The sequence below is a fragment of the Hypanus sabinus genome, chromosome 20 (assembly GCF_030144855.1).
Source record: "Hypanus sabinus isolate sHypSab1 chromosome 20, sHypSab1.hap1, whole genome shotgun sequence".
NCBI lineage: Eukaryota > Metazoa > Chordata > Chondrichthyes > Myliobatiformes > Dasyatidae > Hypanus > Hypanus sabinus.
Window position 1 is genome coordinate 61,099,436 of NC_082725.1, and position 14,992 is coordinate 61,114,427.

The 14,992-nt window shown below is 36.6% G+C and overlaps 1 protein-coding gene across 1 annotated transcript in view; it reads right to left on the bottom strand.

Moving 5' to 3' along the window:
* sycp2l (synaptonemal complex protein 2-like) overlaps nucleotides 1-14,992 on the bottom strand; it is an 84,919-nt gene that overhangs the window by 2,593 nt on the left and 67,334 nt on the right. The window contains exon 18 of the mRNA XM_059945752.1: nucleotides 13,181-13,304. Within this exon, the coding sequence (XP_059801735.1) occupies nucleotides 13,181-13,304 (124 nt within the window). The remainder of the gene's footprint in view (nucleotides 1-13,180; nucleotides 13,305-14,992) is intronic.

Here is a 14,992-nt window from a genome sequence, read left to right on the forward strand (position 1 = left end):
TGGCCTCTTACTACTACTTCTCACTTGCATATCACCTTCTCCTTCTCCTTCTCCCATGATCCATTTTCTTCTTCTATCCGATTCCTTCTCCAGCTATTTGCCTTTCTACTGATCATCTCCCAACTTCACCTGTCTTCTATCTTGTCCTCCTCCCCCATCTTATTTTTGTTTCATCTCCCTTCCTTTCCAGTCCTGAAAGGTCTTAGCCTGAAATGCCAACTGTTTACTTACCTCCATAGGTACTGCCTGACCAGCTGTATTCCGCCAGCATACGGCATTGCTCTTTATTTCCAGCATCTACAGAATCTCTTGTGTTTACAGATGCTGATCTTCTGTTGTGAATTTGCCCATCAGTGATCCAGAAAATAGTCTGCTGGGATATTGGCTTTGTGGAAAGTAACCATGAAAACTTTTCTTTAAAAGTATCTGAAAGTTTAACTTTCTGGATACGAAAATAAAGTACAACAAAGGAATAACGAGGTAGTGTTTATGAACCTTGCAGAAATCTGATGGAAGAAGGGAAGAAGCATTTCTGAATCATTAGGTCTGGGTCTTCAGGCTCCTGCAGTTCATCCAATGTTCCCAGGAACACGTGGTATCATTTGAGTGCATCACACCCACACTGTGTAGACAGGCAGCTCCAGTATATACACTTGAAGCCTTAATCTCAGCATGTAAACCTTGGGTAGAAATTTGTTTATAACCCTCCAACTAACTGCTGGAGTTGTATTGAAAAAAAATTAAGCTAATCATTTTAGCCCCTCTGAATCTTAACCTTTGGAGCAAATACCTTTTGTTTCTTCATTTGCTGGAATCTGTCCTTTTGCAGATGTCCCACGAGGGATCTTAATCACGGGTGACATCATTTTCTAATTGATGACAAATAGCAAAAGGCAGTAAGATGCAACCACTGAGCACACACAGCTTGATAATACTTTAACCAACTTACTATTCAAATGGTTAGATACATCTTATGCAAATTGCTAAGAATTATAATGTTTCATGGGTGACCTCAGTCACATTACCAGTTAGGGAGATACACATACTACAGTCTATTTTTCTATAGCACACATTTTTGAGCTTCAAATTAGAAAGATAAACTAAACTAGGTTATTCAGACTAGAATCACCAGATTTATGGAGCTTTTATTGGGGTATAGTAAAAATTGAGATATGGATTACTAAAAACCTCAATTTAAGACAGCTTCCAATTCATCAGACAAGTCCTTCAAGAACCAATACAAAATGAAACATTGTGGTGGTCTACTTCAGTTGTAGAGTTAATATATTAATATTTATTAGCTTCATATCCTATGGTGTTACAGGAAAGATACTTGCATGGATAGAGCTGATAGGCAGGAGGCAGCAAAAGGGAATAAAAGGGGCATTTTCTTCGGTTGGCTGTTCCAGTGTCTAGTGGTGTTCCTCAAGGGTCAGTATTGGGACCGCTGCTTTTCACATTGTTTGTCAGTGATTTAGATAATGCAATTGATGGCTTTGTGGCCAAGTTTGCAGATGGGAGATGCCAGAGAGTAGTGGTGGATAACTGTTTTGTCAGGTTGGAGGCTGGTGACTAGTGATGTGCTTCAGGGATCCGTATTGGGTCCAATGTTGTTTGTCATATACATTAATAATCTGGATGGTGGGGTGGTAAATTGGATAAGTATGCAAATGACACTAAGACAGGTGGCGTTGTGGATAATGAAGTAGGTTTTCAAAGTTTGCAGAGAGATTTAGGCCAGTTAGAAGAGTGGGCTGAACGATGGCAGATGGAGTTTAATGCTGATAAGTGTGAGGTGCTACATTTTGGTAGGACTAATCAAAATAGGACATACATGGTAAATGGTAGGGCATTGAAGAATGCAGTAGAACAGAGTGATCTAGGAATAGTGGTGCATAGTTCCCTGAAGGTGGAATCTCATGTGGATAGGGTGGTGAAGAAAGCTTTTGGTACGCTGGCCTTTATAAATCAGAGCATTGAGTATAGGAGTTGGGATGTAATGTTAAAATTGTACAAGGCATTGGTAAGGCCAAATTTGGAGTATTGTGTACAGTTCTGGTCACCGAATTATAGGAAGGATATCAACAAAATAGAGAGAGTACAGAGGAGATTTACTAGAATGTAACCTGGGTTTCAGCACCTAAGCTACAGAGAAAGGTTGAACAAGTCTTTATTCTTTGGAGCATAGAAGGTTGAGGAGGAACTTGATAGAGATATTTAAAATGATGAGGGGGATAGATAGAGTTGACATGGATAGGCTTTTTTCCATTGAGAGTAGGGGAGATTCAAACAAGAGGACACGAGTTGAGAGTTTAGGGGAAACACAAGGGGGAATTTCTTTACTCAGAGTGGTAGCTGTGTGGAATGAGCTTCCTGTAGAAGTGGTAGAGGCAGGTTCTATATTGTCATTTAAATTAAAATTGGATAGGTATATGAACAGGAAAGGAATGGAGGGTTATGGACTGAGTTCAGGTCAGCGGGACTAGGTGGGAGTAAGCGTTTGGCAGACTAGAAGGGCCAAGATGGCCTGTTTCCATGCTGTAATTGTCATATGGTTACATGATACGAAGATAGGTGGAGGGATAGGTAGTGCTAAGGAAGTAATGCGATTGCAGCAGGACTTTGACAACTTGAAAGAATGGGCAAAAATGTGGCAGATGGAATAGTTTTGGGAAATGCTGTCATGTGAGAAATGCTGTGATTGGACTACAGTTCAGCTTTCAACACCATAATTCCTTCCAGGCTCAACAAAAAGCTCAGAGACCTTGGCCTTTACCCTACCTTGTGTAACTGGATCCTAGACTTCCTGTCAGATCACCTGCAGGTGCTAAGAGTGGGTTCCCTCACCTCTGCCACTCACTACAGGTGCCCTTCAGGGTTGTGTACCAAATGACAGAGCAGACCCGATAGTAGCAGAATGAGGCCATTTAGCCTATGGCTTATATTCCAAGTGTTCCAAGATAACTCCCAAAGTAAACTGAGACCTGACGATAATCTGTCTCTCATCTTTCAGTTTAAAGAAAACTGGACAAAACCAGCATTTAGTAATCACTTTATAAAATGTTGATGAAAAATATTCTAATTTTCATAGACTTAGTACCTTAATTAAAATAGCAGACCTTTGCAAACTTGTATTTTCAGCTGTCAACTGTACCAAAGTGACACATTAGCCAGTAACACACAAAAAATGCTGGAAGATCTCAACAAGCCAGGCAGCATTTATGGAGAAGAGTACAGTCGACATTTTGGGCTGAGACCCTTCAGCAGGACTGGCTTGCTGATTTCACTCAGTCTTGCTGAAAGGTCTCAGCCCAAAATGTCGCCTGTACCCTTTTTCAATCTTTTTATTAATATCACCATGATCAGATTAGTACATAGATAATGGGATTACAAACTTACAAAATTAAAATGAACATAAAAGGATACACAAGCAATAAGTACAATATAGTTAAGTCTTTCCAAATCATGAATGATACAAATGTCATAAACGAAACAAAAAAAAAACTAGGTGAATCATGTTGGGGGAAAAAAAAACAGAAAAGAGAACAAGAAAAAAAAATATTAATACCCTAAGAAAAACTAAACTAACCACCAACTATTAAAGAAAGAAAAGGAAAAAAATGGGCTGTTTATAGTATCTATAAAAAAATTACAAAATCATCAGTGTCCCCAACTCCAATCCTAATATATATAAAAAATCAAAACCGGAAAAACAAATAGGATTGGAATAGGGTCAAATTACATCATGTGGGGGACGTCACGTGATGACGTAGGGTCGAGACATTGGGATTCCAGCTCCCTCGCAAAAAGTAATGAAATAAGGTTTAAATAAAGAAGAGTTAACAAATATCTATTAGAAACTACTTATAAGCAACTCAGGATTATCTTTTGATATGGCTCCTAAACTGAAACAGAAGAAAGCTACTACTTCGAAGACTGCGCAAATCGGCGGGGAAAAAGGCGTAACCGTCTTGGCGAAGTCTTGGACTCAAGTTGGATCTTCTCCCGACGAAGTGCATGGCACTTCTGATGTTGCGGGAAAAGAAGTTGCAGCAATGTCGGCGGTCTCTAAGAAGAAACGGCAAGAACAATGCATGCGCGAAAGTATGCATGAACAGGTGTTAACAAAAATACAAGCTTTAACTACGGTTGGAAGTGAAATTGAAAGTGAGTCGGAGGTTGAAACAGACTCTTTGGGAAATCCAGAAGAAAAAGAAAAGGAAGAGATTAAAGGAGACATAAAAGATATCCTGATATATATAAAATCAAGGAATTAAAAGTTATAATAACAGATATGGCGAATGAATTTAAAGCTATAAGAACAGATATAAGCAGCATACAGAATACACTTGACAATGTGGTGGAAGAACAAAAGAAGATGGATAATAAAGTTAAAGAGATGGAAGTAAAAATTGAAGAAAACACGGAAAGAATAGAAAAGATAGAATATGATAAGCTTGCCTGGAAAGCAGAAAGAAAACAGATGATGGAAAAAAATGGATGCGCTTGAGAACTCTAGAAGACGAAATAATATTAAAATTGTTGGTCTTATGGAAGGTACAGAGGGAGAAAATCCAAAAAAATTCTTTCAAAAATGGATTCCGGAAATTTTGGAAATGAAAGAAGGAAGTCAAGTAATTGAAATTGAAAGAGCACACAGAGCTTTAAGACCACAACCTCAACAAGATCAAAATCCGAGATCAATTTTGATAAAATGTTTAAGGTATCAAGATAAAGAAATGATCTTGAAGGCAGCTACTCAAGGTGCTAAAAAGAGAAATGGGCCATTGATAGTAGAAGGGAAAAGAGTTTTTTTTTTATCCAGACAAACTACGATCTGTTGAAGAGGCGGAAGGAATTTAATCCAGTGAAAAAATCTTTATGGGAAAAGGGCTATAAATTTTTATTGAGCTATCCAGCAAAATTGATAATTTTCCTGGATAATGGAGGAAGAAAATTCTTCGTTGACTACCGGAAAGCGGAGGAATTTGTACAAGAATTACCTGATGCCCATGAAGAGGACTAAAGAATTATAGAAATGAAATGGACTAATGATGAAGACTGAAATAAGGTTGGACCTGATGGACATTTATAAGAAGAAAAAAAAACGGTCAAGGAGTATTAATTGAGAGTAGAGACATTAATTTTTTTTTCTTTTCTTTATTGATATATTTTTCTTTTTTTTTGCGGGGGAGCTGGGGGAGCTCCTGATGCTCCTGATCGATAGCTGCGAGTTTCACATGTACAATCATGGTGATTGCCATGACCCATAAAATGGGGGGGAGGGGGTAATGTTGTGTTCTTTTTATTTGCAGCATTAGTAGGGGGGTGTTTTGTTTTTTTTCTCTTATATATTAGTTATCTTTTTTCTATTTTTCTTCTCTTTTGCCTGGATGATTGGACAGAGACTCATAGTAACATGGGGAATTTTAAAGAATTCCCAAGGTACTATGAATGATTAATTTACTTAATTTTTTAAGTTTTAATGTTAATGGAATTAATGGACCTGTGAAAAGAAAAAGAGCTTTAACATATATTAAGAAAATGAAAGGAGATATAGCTCTTTTTTTAAACAAGAAACACATTTAACAGAAACAGAACATAAGAAATTAAAGAGAGATTGGGTTACAAAAGATAGGATTAAATACATAGGTCCTTTGAAGATAAAATTATAGTAATTGGGGAAAGTAAAAAATAAATATCAAAATTATTTTGAACTCCATGGAGCATGTGGGGATCCTCCGATATCCAGGCAATCTTTCTCTTCTTTCTTTAGATAAGGGTTAAGGGGGGAGGGTTAATATTATCTTTCTTACTATTTTACTATTACATTTATTCTTTGTAATTTATAAAATTTAATAAATATTTTTTTAAAAATTACATCATGTGAAAATATTGAATAAATGGCCTCCAAATCTTTTCAAATTTAATAGAAGGGTCATATATGACACTTCTAATTTTCTCCAAATTTAGACATAACATAGTTAAAGAAAACCAATGAAATACGGTAGGGGGATTAATTTCTTTCCAATTCAAAAGAATAGATCCTCTAGCCATTAATGTAAGAAATGCAATCATCCGACAAGCAGAAAATGATAAATGGATTGACTCCATCATTGGTAAACCAAAGATTGCAATAATAGGATGAGGTTGCAAATCAATGTTCAATACTGTGGAAATAATATCAAAAATGTCTTTCCAATATTTTTTCAAAAGTGTACATGACCAAAATATACGAGTTAAAGCTATCTCAGAATGACATCTGTCACATATAGGATTTATATGGGAATAAAAACAAGCCAATTTATCCTTGGACATATGAGCCCTGTGCACAACTTTAAACTGTATCAATGAACGTTTAGCACATATAGAGGAAAATTAACTAATTGAAGAATTTTATCCCAATTCTCAATAGGGATAGTAAAGTTAAGTTCTCTTTCCCAATCATTTTTAATCTTATAAAAGGCCTCTGAAAATATTTTCATAATTATATTGTAAACATTTGATATTACACCTTTCTGAAAAGGATTTAGTTCTAACAATTTCTCCAAATTACCCGAAGAATCAAGATTTGAAAAGGTAGGAAGTCCAGTGTTTAAGAAATTCCTAACCTGTAAATATCTTAAAAAAATAAGATCTGGGCAAATTATATTTATTAGATAATTGTTCAAAAGACAAAACAATTATCCAAAAATAAATCAGAAAATCATAGTACTCCTTTAGTCTTCCAAGCTGAATAAGCTTGGTCCATAATAGAGGGATGAAAAAAGAAATTGGATTCAATAGGAATTGCTAAAACAAATTGATACAACCCAAAAAATTTCCGAAATTGAAACCATATACGTAAAGTGTGTTTGACTATCAGATTGTCAATTCGTTTATGCAATTTAGAAAGAGCAAAGGGAAGAGAAGTCCCTAAAATAGAACCCAATGAAAATCCTTGTACAGATTTAGTTTCCAGATTTACCCAATGAGGGCTAGGAGATAAATCCCAATCCTTTAACCAACATTTCAAATATCGAATATTAATTGCCCAATAATAAAATCTAAAATTAGGGAATGCCAATCCACCTTCCTTCCTTGCCTTCTCTAAATATTTTTTACCTAATCTAGGATTTATGTTCTGCCATATGAGGAAATTTTTGTATCAACTTTGTCAAAAAAGGATTTCAGAATAAAAATTGGTACCACTTGAAATATATACAAGAACTTGTGTAAAATAATCATCTTAATAGCATTAATCTGACCTATCAGAGATAAAGACAATGGTGACCATTTAGTAAACAAACATTTAATCTGATCAATTAAGGGTAAAAAATTAACCTTGAATAACTCCTTATGATTTTTTGTAATTTTAATCCCCGTATATAAAAAAGTCATTAACTAATTTAAAAGGTAAATTTCCATAAATTGGAACCTGTCTATTTAAGGGGAACAATTCACTCTTATTAAGATTCAATTTATACCCAGAAAAATTACTAAACTGAGCCAACAATGATACAGCTGCAGGAATAGATTTCTCAGGATCAGAAATATATAATAACAAGTCATCTGCGTATAATGATAACTTACGTATATCCATCCCGTGAGTAATGCCAAAAATGTTAGGTGATTCGCTAATAGCAATTGCCAAAGGTTCTAAAGCAATATCAAATAATAATGGACTAAGAGGACAGCCTTGCCTGGTACCCCGAAATAAACAAAAAAAGGGAAATCTTTGATTGTAGTAAAAACCGAGGCTACTGGAGTATGATATATCAATTTAATCCAGAATATAAATGTCGGACTAAAATTAAACTTCTCAAGCACAGTAAATAAATATGGCCATTTAACTCTATCAAATGCTTTCTCCGCATCTAATGAAATGACACATTCTGAGGTGCTATGTGAAGGAGTATAAACAATATTCAATATCTCCTAATATTGAAAAAAGAAAAGCGATTTTTAATAAAACCAGTTTGTTCCTCCGAGATAATTTGAGTTAATACCTTCTCCAGCCCGGTCGCCAATAACTTGGAAAAGATCTTGGAATCTACTTTGATTAGGATATTGGTCTATAGGATGCACAGTCAGTAGGGTCTTTATCTTTTTTCAAAATTAAAGAAATGGAAGCTCTATAAAAAGATTGTGGCAATTTACCTAGTCTAACTGCTTCTTCAAAAATCTTGCATAACCAAGGAGGAAGAGTAGAGGAAAAACACTTTAAAAATCCCACTGTATACCCATCTAGACCTGGTGCTTTCCCGGAATTCATAGAGGAAACAACACCTTTAATTTCTGCATCTGTAATAGGAGTTTCTAATATTAAAAGTTCTTCTGATGATAATTTTGGAAAATTCAATTTCCCAAGAAAATCATGCATGGTATTATGATCATGAGGAAATTCAGAATGATACAGGGAGGTATAAAAATCTTGAAAAGATTTGTTTATCTCATCATGGTTAACTGTCAGTTCACCATTCTGTTGACGAATCTTAATAATTTTACGTTTAACCGAAGCATTTTTCAATTGGTTAGCTAACAGTTTACCCAATTTATCACTATGTATGTAAAAATCAGTTCTGGTTTTCATTAATTGATTTTCAATTGAAGATGTAAGTAATAAACTGTATTCCATTTGAAGCTCAACCCTTTGTTTGTAAAGCTCCTTACTAGGAGCAATTGAATATTTCTTGTCAATTTCTTTAATCTTATCAACCAATAAAAGAGTTTCCTTCTTAATACGTTTTCTCAAACCAACAGAATAGGAGATAATCTGTCCACGTATATATGCTTTAAAAGTGTCCCAAAGTATTCCGCAGGAAATTTCATCTGTGGAATTAGTTGAAAAGAAATCAATCTGTTCCTTCATAAGTTTAATGAAATCCGGATCTTGCAGTAAGGTAGAATCAAATCGCCATTGCTTAGTACTAGAAGCTGTGTCCATTAATTTAATAGAAAGTTCATTGGAGCATGATCAGAGATGGCTATAATGTCATAATTACAACCAGTTACAGATGGAATAAAACGTGAGTCAATGAAAAAATAGTCAATTATCGAGTAAGAATGATAAATGTGAGAAAAATGAAAACTTTGTCCTTAGGATACAGAAATCTCCAAATATCAAAAATTCCATTATCATTCAAAGAAGAATTGATGTAAGTGGCCAACTTATTTGGTAAAGTCTGAATGGATATAGATCTATCCAGCAAAGGATTTAAACAGCAGTTGAAGTCACCACCCATTATTAACATATATTCATTTAGATTAGGTAGAGAAGTAAATAAAGACTTAAAGAAATCAGGATAATCCACATTTGGAGCATAAACATTAACCATAGCAACCTTCTTATTAAAAAGTAACCCAGTAATTAACAAAAATCTACCACTCGGATTCGAAATAATATTGTGTTGAACAAATGTAATAGAGGAGTCAATAAAAATTGAAACTCCTTTTACTTTGGCATTCGAATTTGACCCCTCCAAAACCTTAAAAAATGTAGATTGTCCTCTTTCCTCACATGAGTTTCTTGTAGAAAAATAATATGAGCATTCCGTCTTTGGAATACTTTAAAAATCTTCTTCCGTTTAATTGGATGGTTTAAGCAATTAGTATTCCAAGAGACAAATTTAATGGTCTGAGCCATATTTCTAAAATCAACCTTTTGGTATATAAAGAGTTAACCAAAGTTAACCAAAGATTTCACCTCATGCACCCGGAAGAGGAACAAAAATAAGGGGAGGACCCAGAAATGACGACACGACAGGCATTTTAGTAGTTTGAAATCAGCCCAAATGAAAAAAACTAGAAAAATAAAAAGAGCAATGGAATTAGAAAGGAACCTCCCACCCACCACCCATGAAAAAGAGACCCTCCTGAGCCTAAAGGAGGCCAGGAAAAAAGAGACTAAATCTACCCCCATGTCTCCAGAAGGCGATTCCAGATATATAAAGGAGAAAAAAAAATCCACCCAAAATCCTAAAAAGTAGTTAACACTATACTAAAACAGACTTCTTAATATAATTGCAAGTTAAAAAAAAACAAAAAAAATATGAATACTAGTAACTTATAAATCAGGTTAAAACCGGAACAAATAAAAGTTAAGATGTGATAAGAAAGGCATTTTAGGAAGAAGACGACAAAAAAAGAGGATTTTTTTTTAAAAAAGCAAGAAATATTTTAGAAAAGAAACCGCCATCTTAGTTACCCAAAAAATGAAAAAGATATATATTAAAACGTTAAAAAAAATTCACCTTCCAAGGATTAATAATAATGATGAAAAATAAATTACAATGGTTAAAGTAAATTAAAAAGATTAGTACGTCGATAAAGAAAAACTTTAACTGGAATATTAAATGTAAAATAAACCTACACCAATAACCAGAAACAAAACAAAAATTATCTTGTAACAATCAAAACCATACATTTATTAGAGACAAGAATCCGAAGCAGTAGGATAATTCTCATCCAGAAAGCTTCAAGCATCAGATATAGAGAGAAAAACATGCCGTGGTGCATTCGAAGGCAAGATTCTAAGTTTCGCAGGGTATAAAAGCGCTGATTTTAGGTTTTTCTCATAACATTCAGACATCAAAGGTTTAAAAGCGAGCTGCACCTTCGTCACTTCTGGGCTGAAATCCTCCACAAGCCAAAATTGGAATTGTCTCAATTTAACCATCCCTAAACGCCCGAATAAGGTGCTCTTTAACATGCACCTAATTAAATCGAACAATTACAACAGGTGGTTTAGATGAAGAACTTGGTGATCGGGGCATAATTCTGTATGAATTCTGTATGTACAATCAAGTAATGGAGGACTCTGGGAATACGGAAGGGAACGCATCCTTTAAAAGTTGAGTGAAATACTTCAAGAGATCCGGTTGTTGGATACCTTCCGGGAGACCAAGTATGCTCAAGTTCTGTCTTCTAGACCGATTTTCAAAATCGAAACTCTTGGCTTTAAGTATTTTCAACTGTTTAATTGCCGAAGATAATTTCTGCTCCAGTTTCTCGATTTTCAAGTCTCACTTCCAAGCATCCTCTTGCAGAGTTGCGATTAGAGTTTGACGCTGTTCAACTTCTTGATCAATCTTATCCAGAGAATCATGGAAAGCCTTTAAATCTTCTTTGAAAGTTTGTCATTGTTCTTCAAATTTTTCACTCAAGAGCTCCAATAATGTATCACAAGTCAATTCAGTACGCTTAGGATCGGTCTTTTTTTCTCTCCATTGCCGTTAGAATCTTTCCCAGGGTCTCGCCCTTTAGATTTTAAAGCCATTTCAGTATTCATTTCTTCAAAATTCACAATAGACTCTTAAAGTCCAAAAAAGTAGCAAGAATCTTCTGGTGTAGGTAAAAATAAGTTAAATAAGGGTTAAAAAAGTAAAGGTTATGGAGCAAATCTAAAACAGTGTTCACTCCATGAGCGTCTTCTGGTGACCTCAACTGTACTCTTCTCCATAGATGCTGCCTGTCCTGCTGAGCCTCTCCAGCATTTTGTGTGCGTTGCCAGCATCTGCAGACTTTGCCTTATTTGTGACATTTACCAGCAATTACTCACTGAGCAAACTTGGATCCCACCAGGACTCATCAGCCCTGGGTTCAATGGGAGCGTTAATCTGACTTTGGCTGAAAGTGCTGCTGGAAGAGTCACTGTCCTTGGTATGAAGACAACACTTGTCAGGGTACACCATCAAGAAGTCAGAGAACTAATGAAAGCCTGACATTAAACTCTCAGCAAGTATGAGGGAAAGTGTTTGTACACATTGCAGTATCAGGCAAGATTCTCTTAGCAGCATACTCAAACCATTGTACACAAGGAGACACTGACTGCACCACTCTGGAAATGCCATCCTACAAGTGAGTGGTAAATAATGTCTGCTCCTCTGATCTTTTGGGATCACTACAAGTGATGCTCTGTAGGCTGATCAACAAGAGAATCTCATTCAACTTTAAAGATTAGCCACTCCTAATCATCTGGTTATTTGCGACAGCTTGGCATATGTAAAACATTCTATTATAATGCCAAAATACCAGTGGAGCACCTTGAACTGGACATGAAATATCAAAGGTGTTCCACGTCCAACACTGTCTACCTCTTTTCCTCTTTCTTAAGCCAAGGTTATTAAAGTAAGCTGTCCTAGCAATCAGGGTGTATGGGTTGTCTAGGGAGGGTGTCCCCACCTGGCGCTCAGCTCTCACCTGTGGCTCCAAGTAGCTGTAACACACGCAGCGGTCACACCCTGGTAAACCGTCTCAGCAGACGGGCCAAACCAGGTGAAGGTAGCCGACGGGTCTTCGACCCTCAGTGAGGTAAAGGATTTGCCTATCCCAGTGTGTGAAGTCTGGCCCTGTCAGATGGAGTGGAGGACACTGATTAATGGTCCAACAGTCAAGACAGGCAGGCAGGCCAGCAGCGTTGGTGGAGCACTAAGAGCATGACAAGGCAGTTAAACATCCTGGTCATCCATTGCAAGAGCTGGTGATCTCTTTAAACTCAACCGGCAGAAGGCAAAGACAAACCACCGCTATAACCTGCTGAGTATATGATTTCCCAACATGTCAGAGCGGTGTGGAGGGAAATTATCTGCCACTGGAAATGCCAGATGCGACCTAAAGCAAGTACTTGCAATCAATAAAGTCAGCAAATGCTCGGTTGATAATTCCATGACAAGCATGCCGCTACCAAGTTAGTTGCATTGACTAGACTAAGTAACAACACAAAATACCAAGATTCCTGAGGAATCCAATAAAGTGAATCAAAGTTTGGAGAATGGCCAAATACAGATTCCTACCTGGTGAGAGACAGGTGGAGTCAATAGGTCCAGGCTTATCCCAGATGAGAACTCAGGAGCTGAAGAAAATAAATACTCAACATCAGCAACATTATTTTTCAGCCAATCACTTCCTCCCCCCACCCCCCAACCCTGTACCTCAACATCAAATATTGGACCCTCAGTTCTATACTTAAAAACAAAAATCCATGAATTACAGGTCTGTCTTCACCTCAGTACCACAAGTCTCCCATCCTCAACTATGCAGTATTTATCCAAGTACTTTAGGATACAATATAACCCATTACAGTTATTCTCAATGCAGAACCATATATACAAACTTTACATATTACCTCTATTGCATTAACAGTGAGTTATTGAGCTGGGCCTTCAAAAGAAGAACAAATGCAAACCCTGAAAGATCTTACTTTTGATCTTCTTCACTTTTGAAGTATCTGATGCTTGAAAATCAGTAAATTCTGAAGTGGCTTGCTCACTCAGAGGAATATTATCTTCTTCTGAAGGTATTTGGAACTCCTTACTCAGAGTTACCTTTAGCCAAACCAAAAACAGAAAGTTAAGCAACTTAAATTTCTTTATTACAAATAGCCAAACTGAGTAACAATGTACCTAATATGTACATTAGGTACATATTAGATATATCATTAAATTACTCAATCTAGTGTATGTATATGTGTGTATGTATATAACAGTGTTTACTGCACACCTATTAACACCCAAGATGCAATATCGAATCCTATTGTTGATCCAGAACAATCTTTCCAACAGATGAAGAAACAGCAATATTTCCAGTGCAGGATGAGATGGACAGTAATTTGGAAGGGCTCCACAAAAATGAGACAATCTGCAGATGCTGCAAATCCATAGCAACACATACAAAATGCTAGAGGAACTCAGCAGGCCAGGCAGCATCTATGGAAAATAGTAAATCAAAGTTTCAGGCAGAGACCCTTCTTCAGGAAGTGTGTTTGAAAATGTGCCAGGATAAAAAGCCTCGTATCTGTCATCACTAGATATCAAGACTCATCTGTAGGAGGTTACTGCCTGGAATAAAACACTAACACCAAATCAAAATTAGAGTGGATAGCAAGGAGTTGGACTGTTAGCTCTGTCTTCTTTTCAACAGAGTTTTCACTCAGACAAATGAGGTTATTTGTGTGTTAACGTCCCTTATTGCATGAAGGAAGATACCAAAGGCTTGACAACAGAGTGATTTCCTTGCTCTTTGTTTTGATAGAAACATGTAGCAGCATTTCATTTTTTTTTTTTAATTTTTTTTTTCCTGTTTATAAACAGACGTATTGAATCCAAGCCACTGAGATCAGCCTTGATTTTGGAACCTTGTAGTGGCAACTGGATGCAAGGCAGATGGTACTCTCCTTGCCACTCGATATGCTCAGGAAGTGAAAGAAATTTGCACGTCCCCTTTAATACTCACCAGCTCTTGTAAGATGCACTATAGAGAGCATCCCATCAGGATGGCAGCTCTCTGCCAAGGCCACAAGAAACTGCAGAAACATTACAGAAATTAGCCTCCTCTCCATGGACTCTTCCTACACTTGTTCACTGCTTTACTGAGGGACTGACATACCCAACCCACCACATACGCTCTCTTCTTCCCCGTCCCATCAGGCCAAAGATACAAAAGCCCATCAGCACATATCACCAGGCTCAAAACAGTCTCTATCCTGCTGTCATGTGACTATTGAATTATTCCATGGTACAAGGTGCTCTCTTGATCTCCAATCTACCTTATCTTGGACTTGGACCTTATTGTCTACCTGCGTTGTGCTTTTTCCATAACTTCAATACTTTATTCTGCATTCATAAGAACAAGAAATAGGGGCAGTAGTAGGCCATCTGGCCCGCTCCATCATCCAATAAGATCACGACTGATCTGACCCTAGATTCAGGTCTACCCACCTGCCTTTTCCCCCTTAATCCTCAATTCCCCTACTATGCAAAAATCTATCTGTCTTAAATAGATCTGATGGGGTAGCTTCTACAGCTACCCCTGGCAGAGGGATTCCACAGACAGACTACTCTGGAAAAAGCAATTCAATGTAAATTATCAGAGTACATTTTATCAACTTCCTCATCTTTTCAGTCCTAAATTTACATCCCCAATAGCTGTCTGTCTGACATACAAGAAAAAATCTGTTTCCACAAGATCCCCTCTCATTCTGAATTTCAACAAGTATAATCCCAGAAGATTCAAT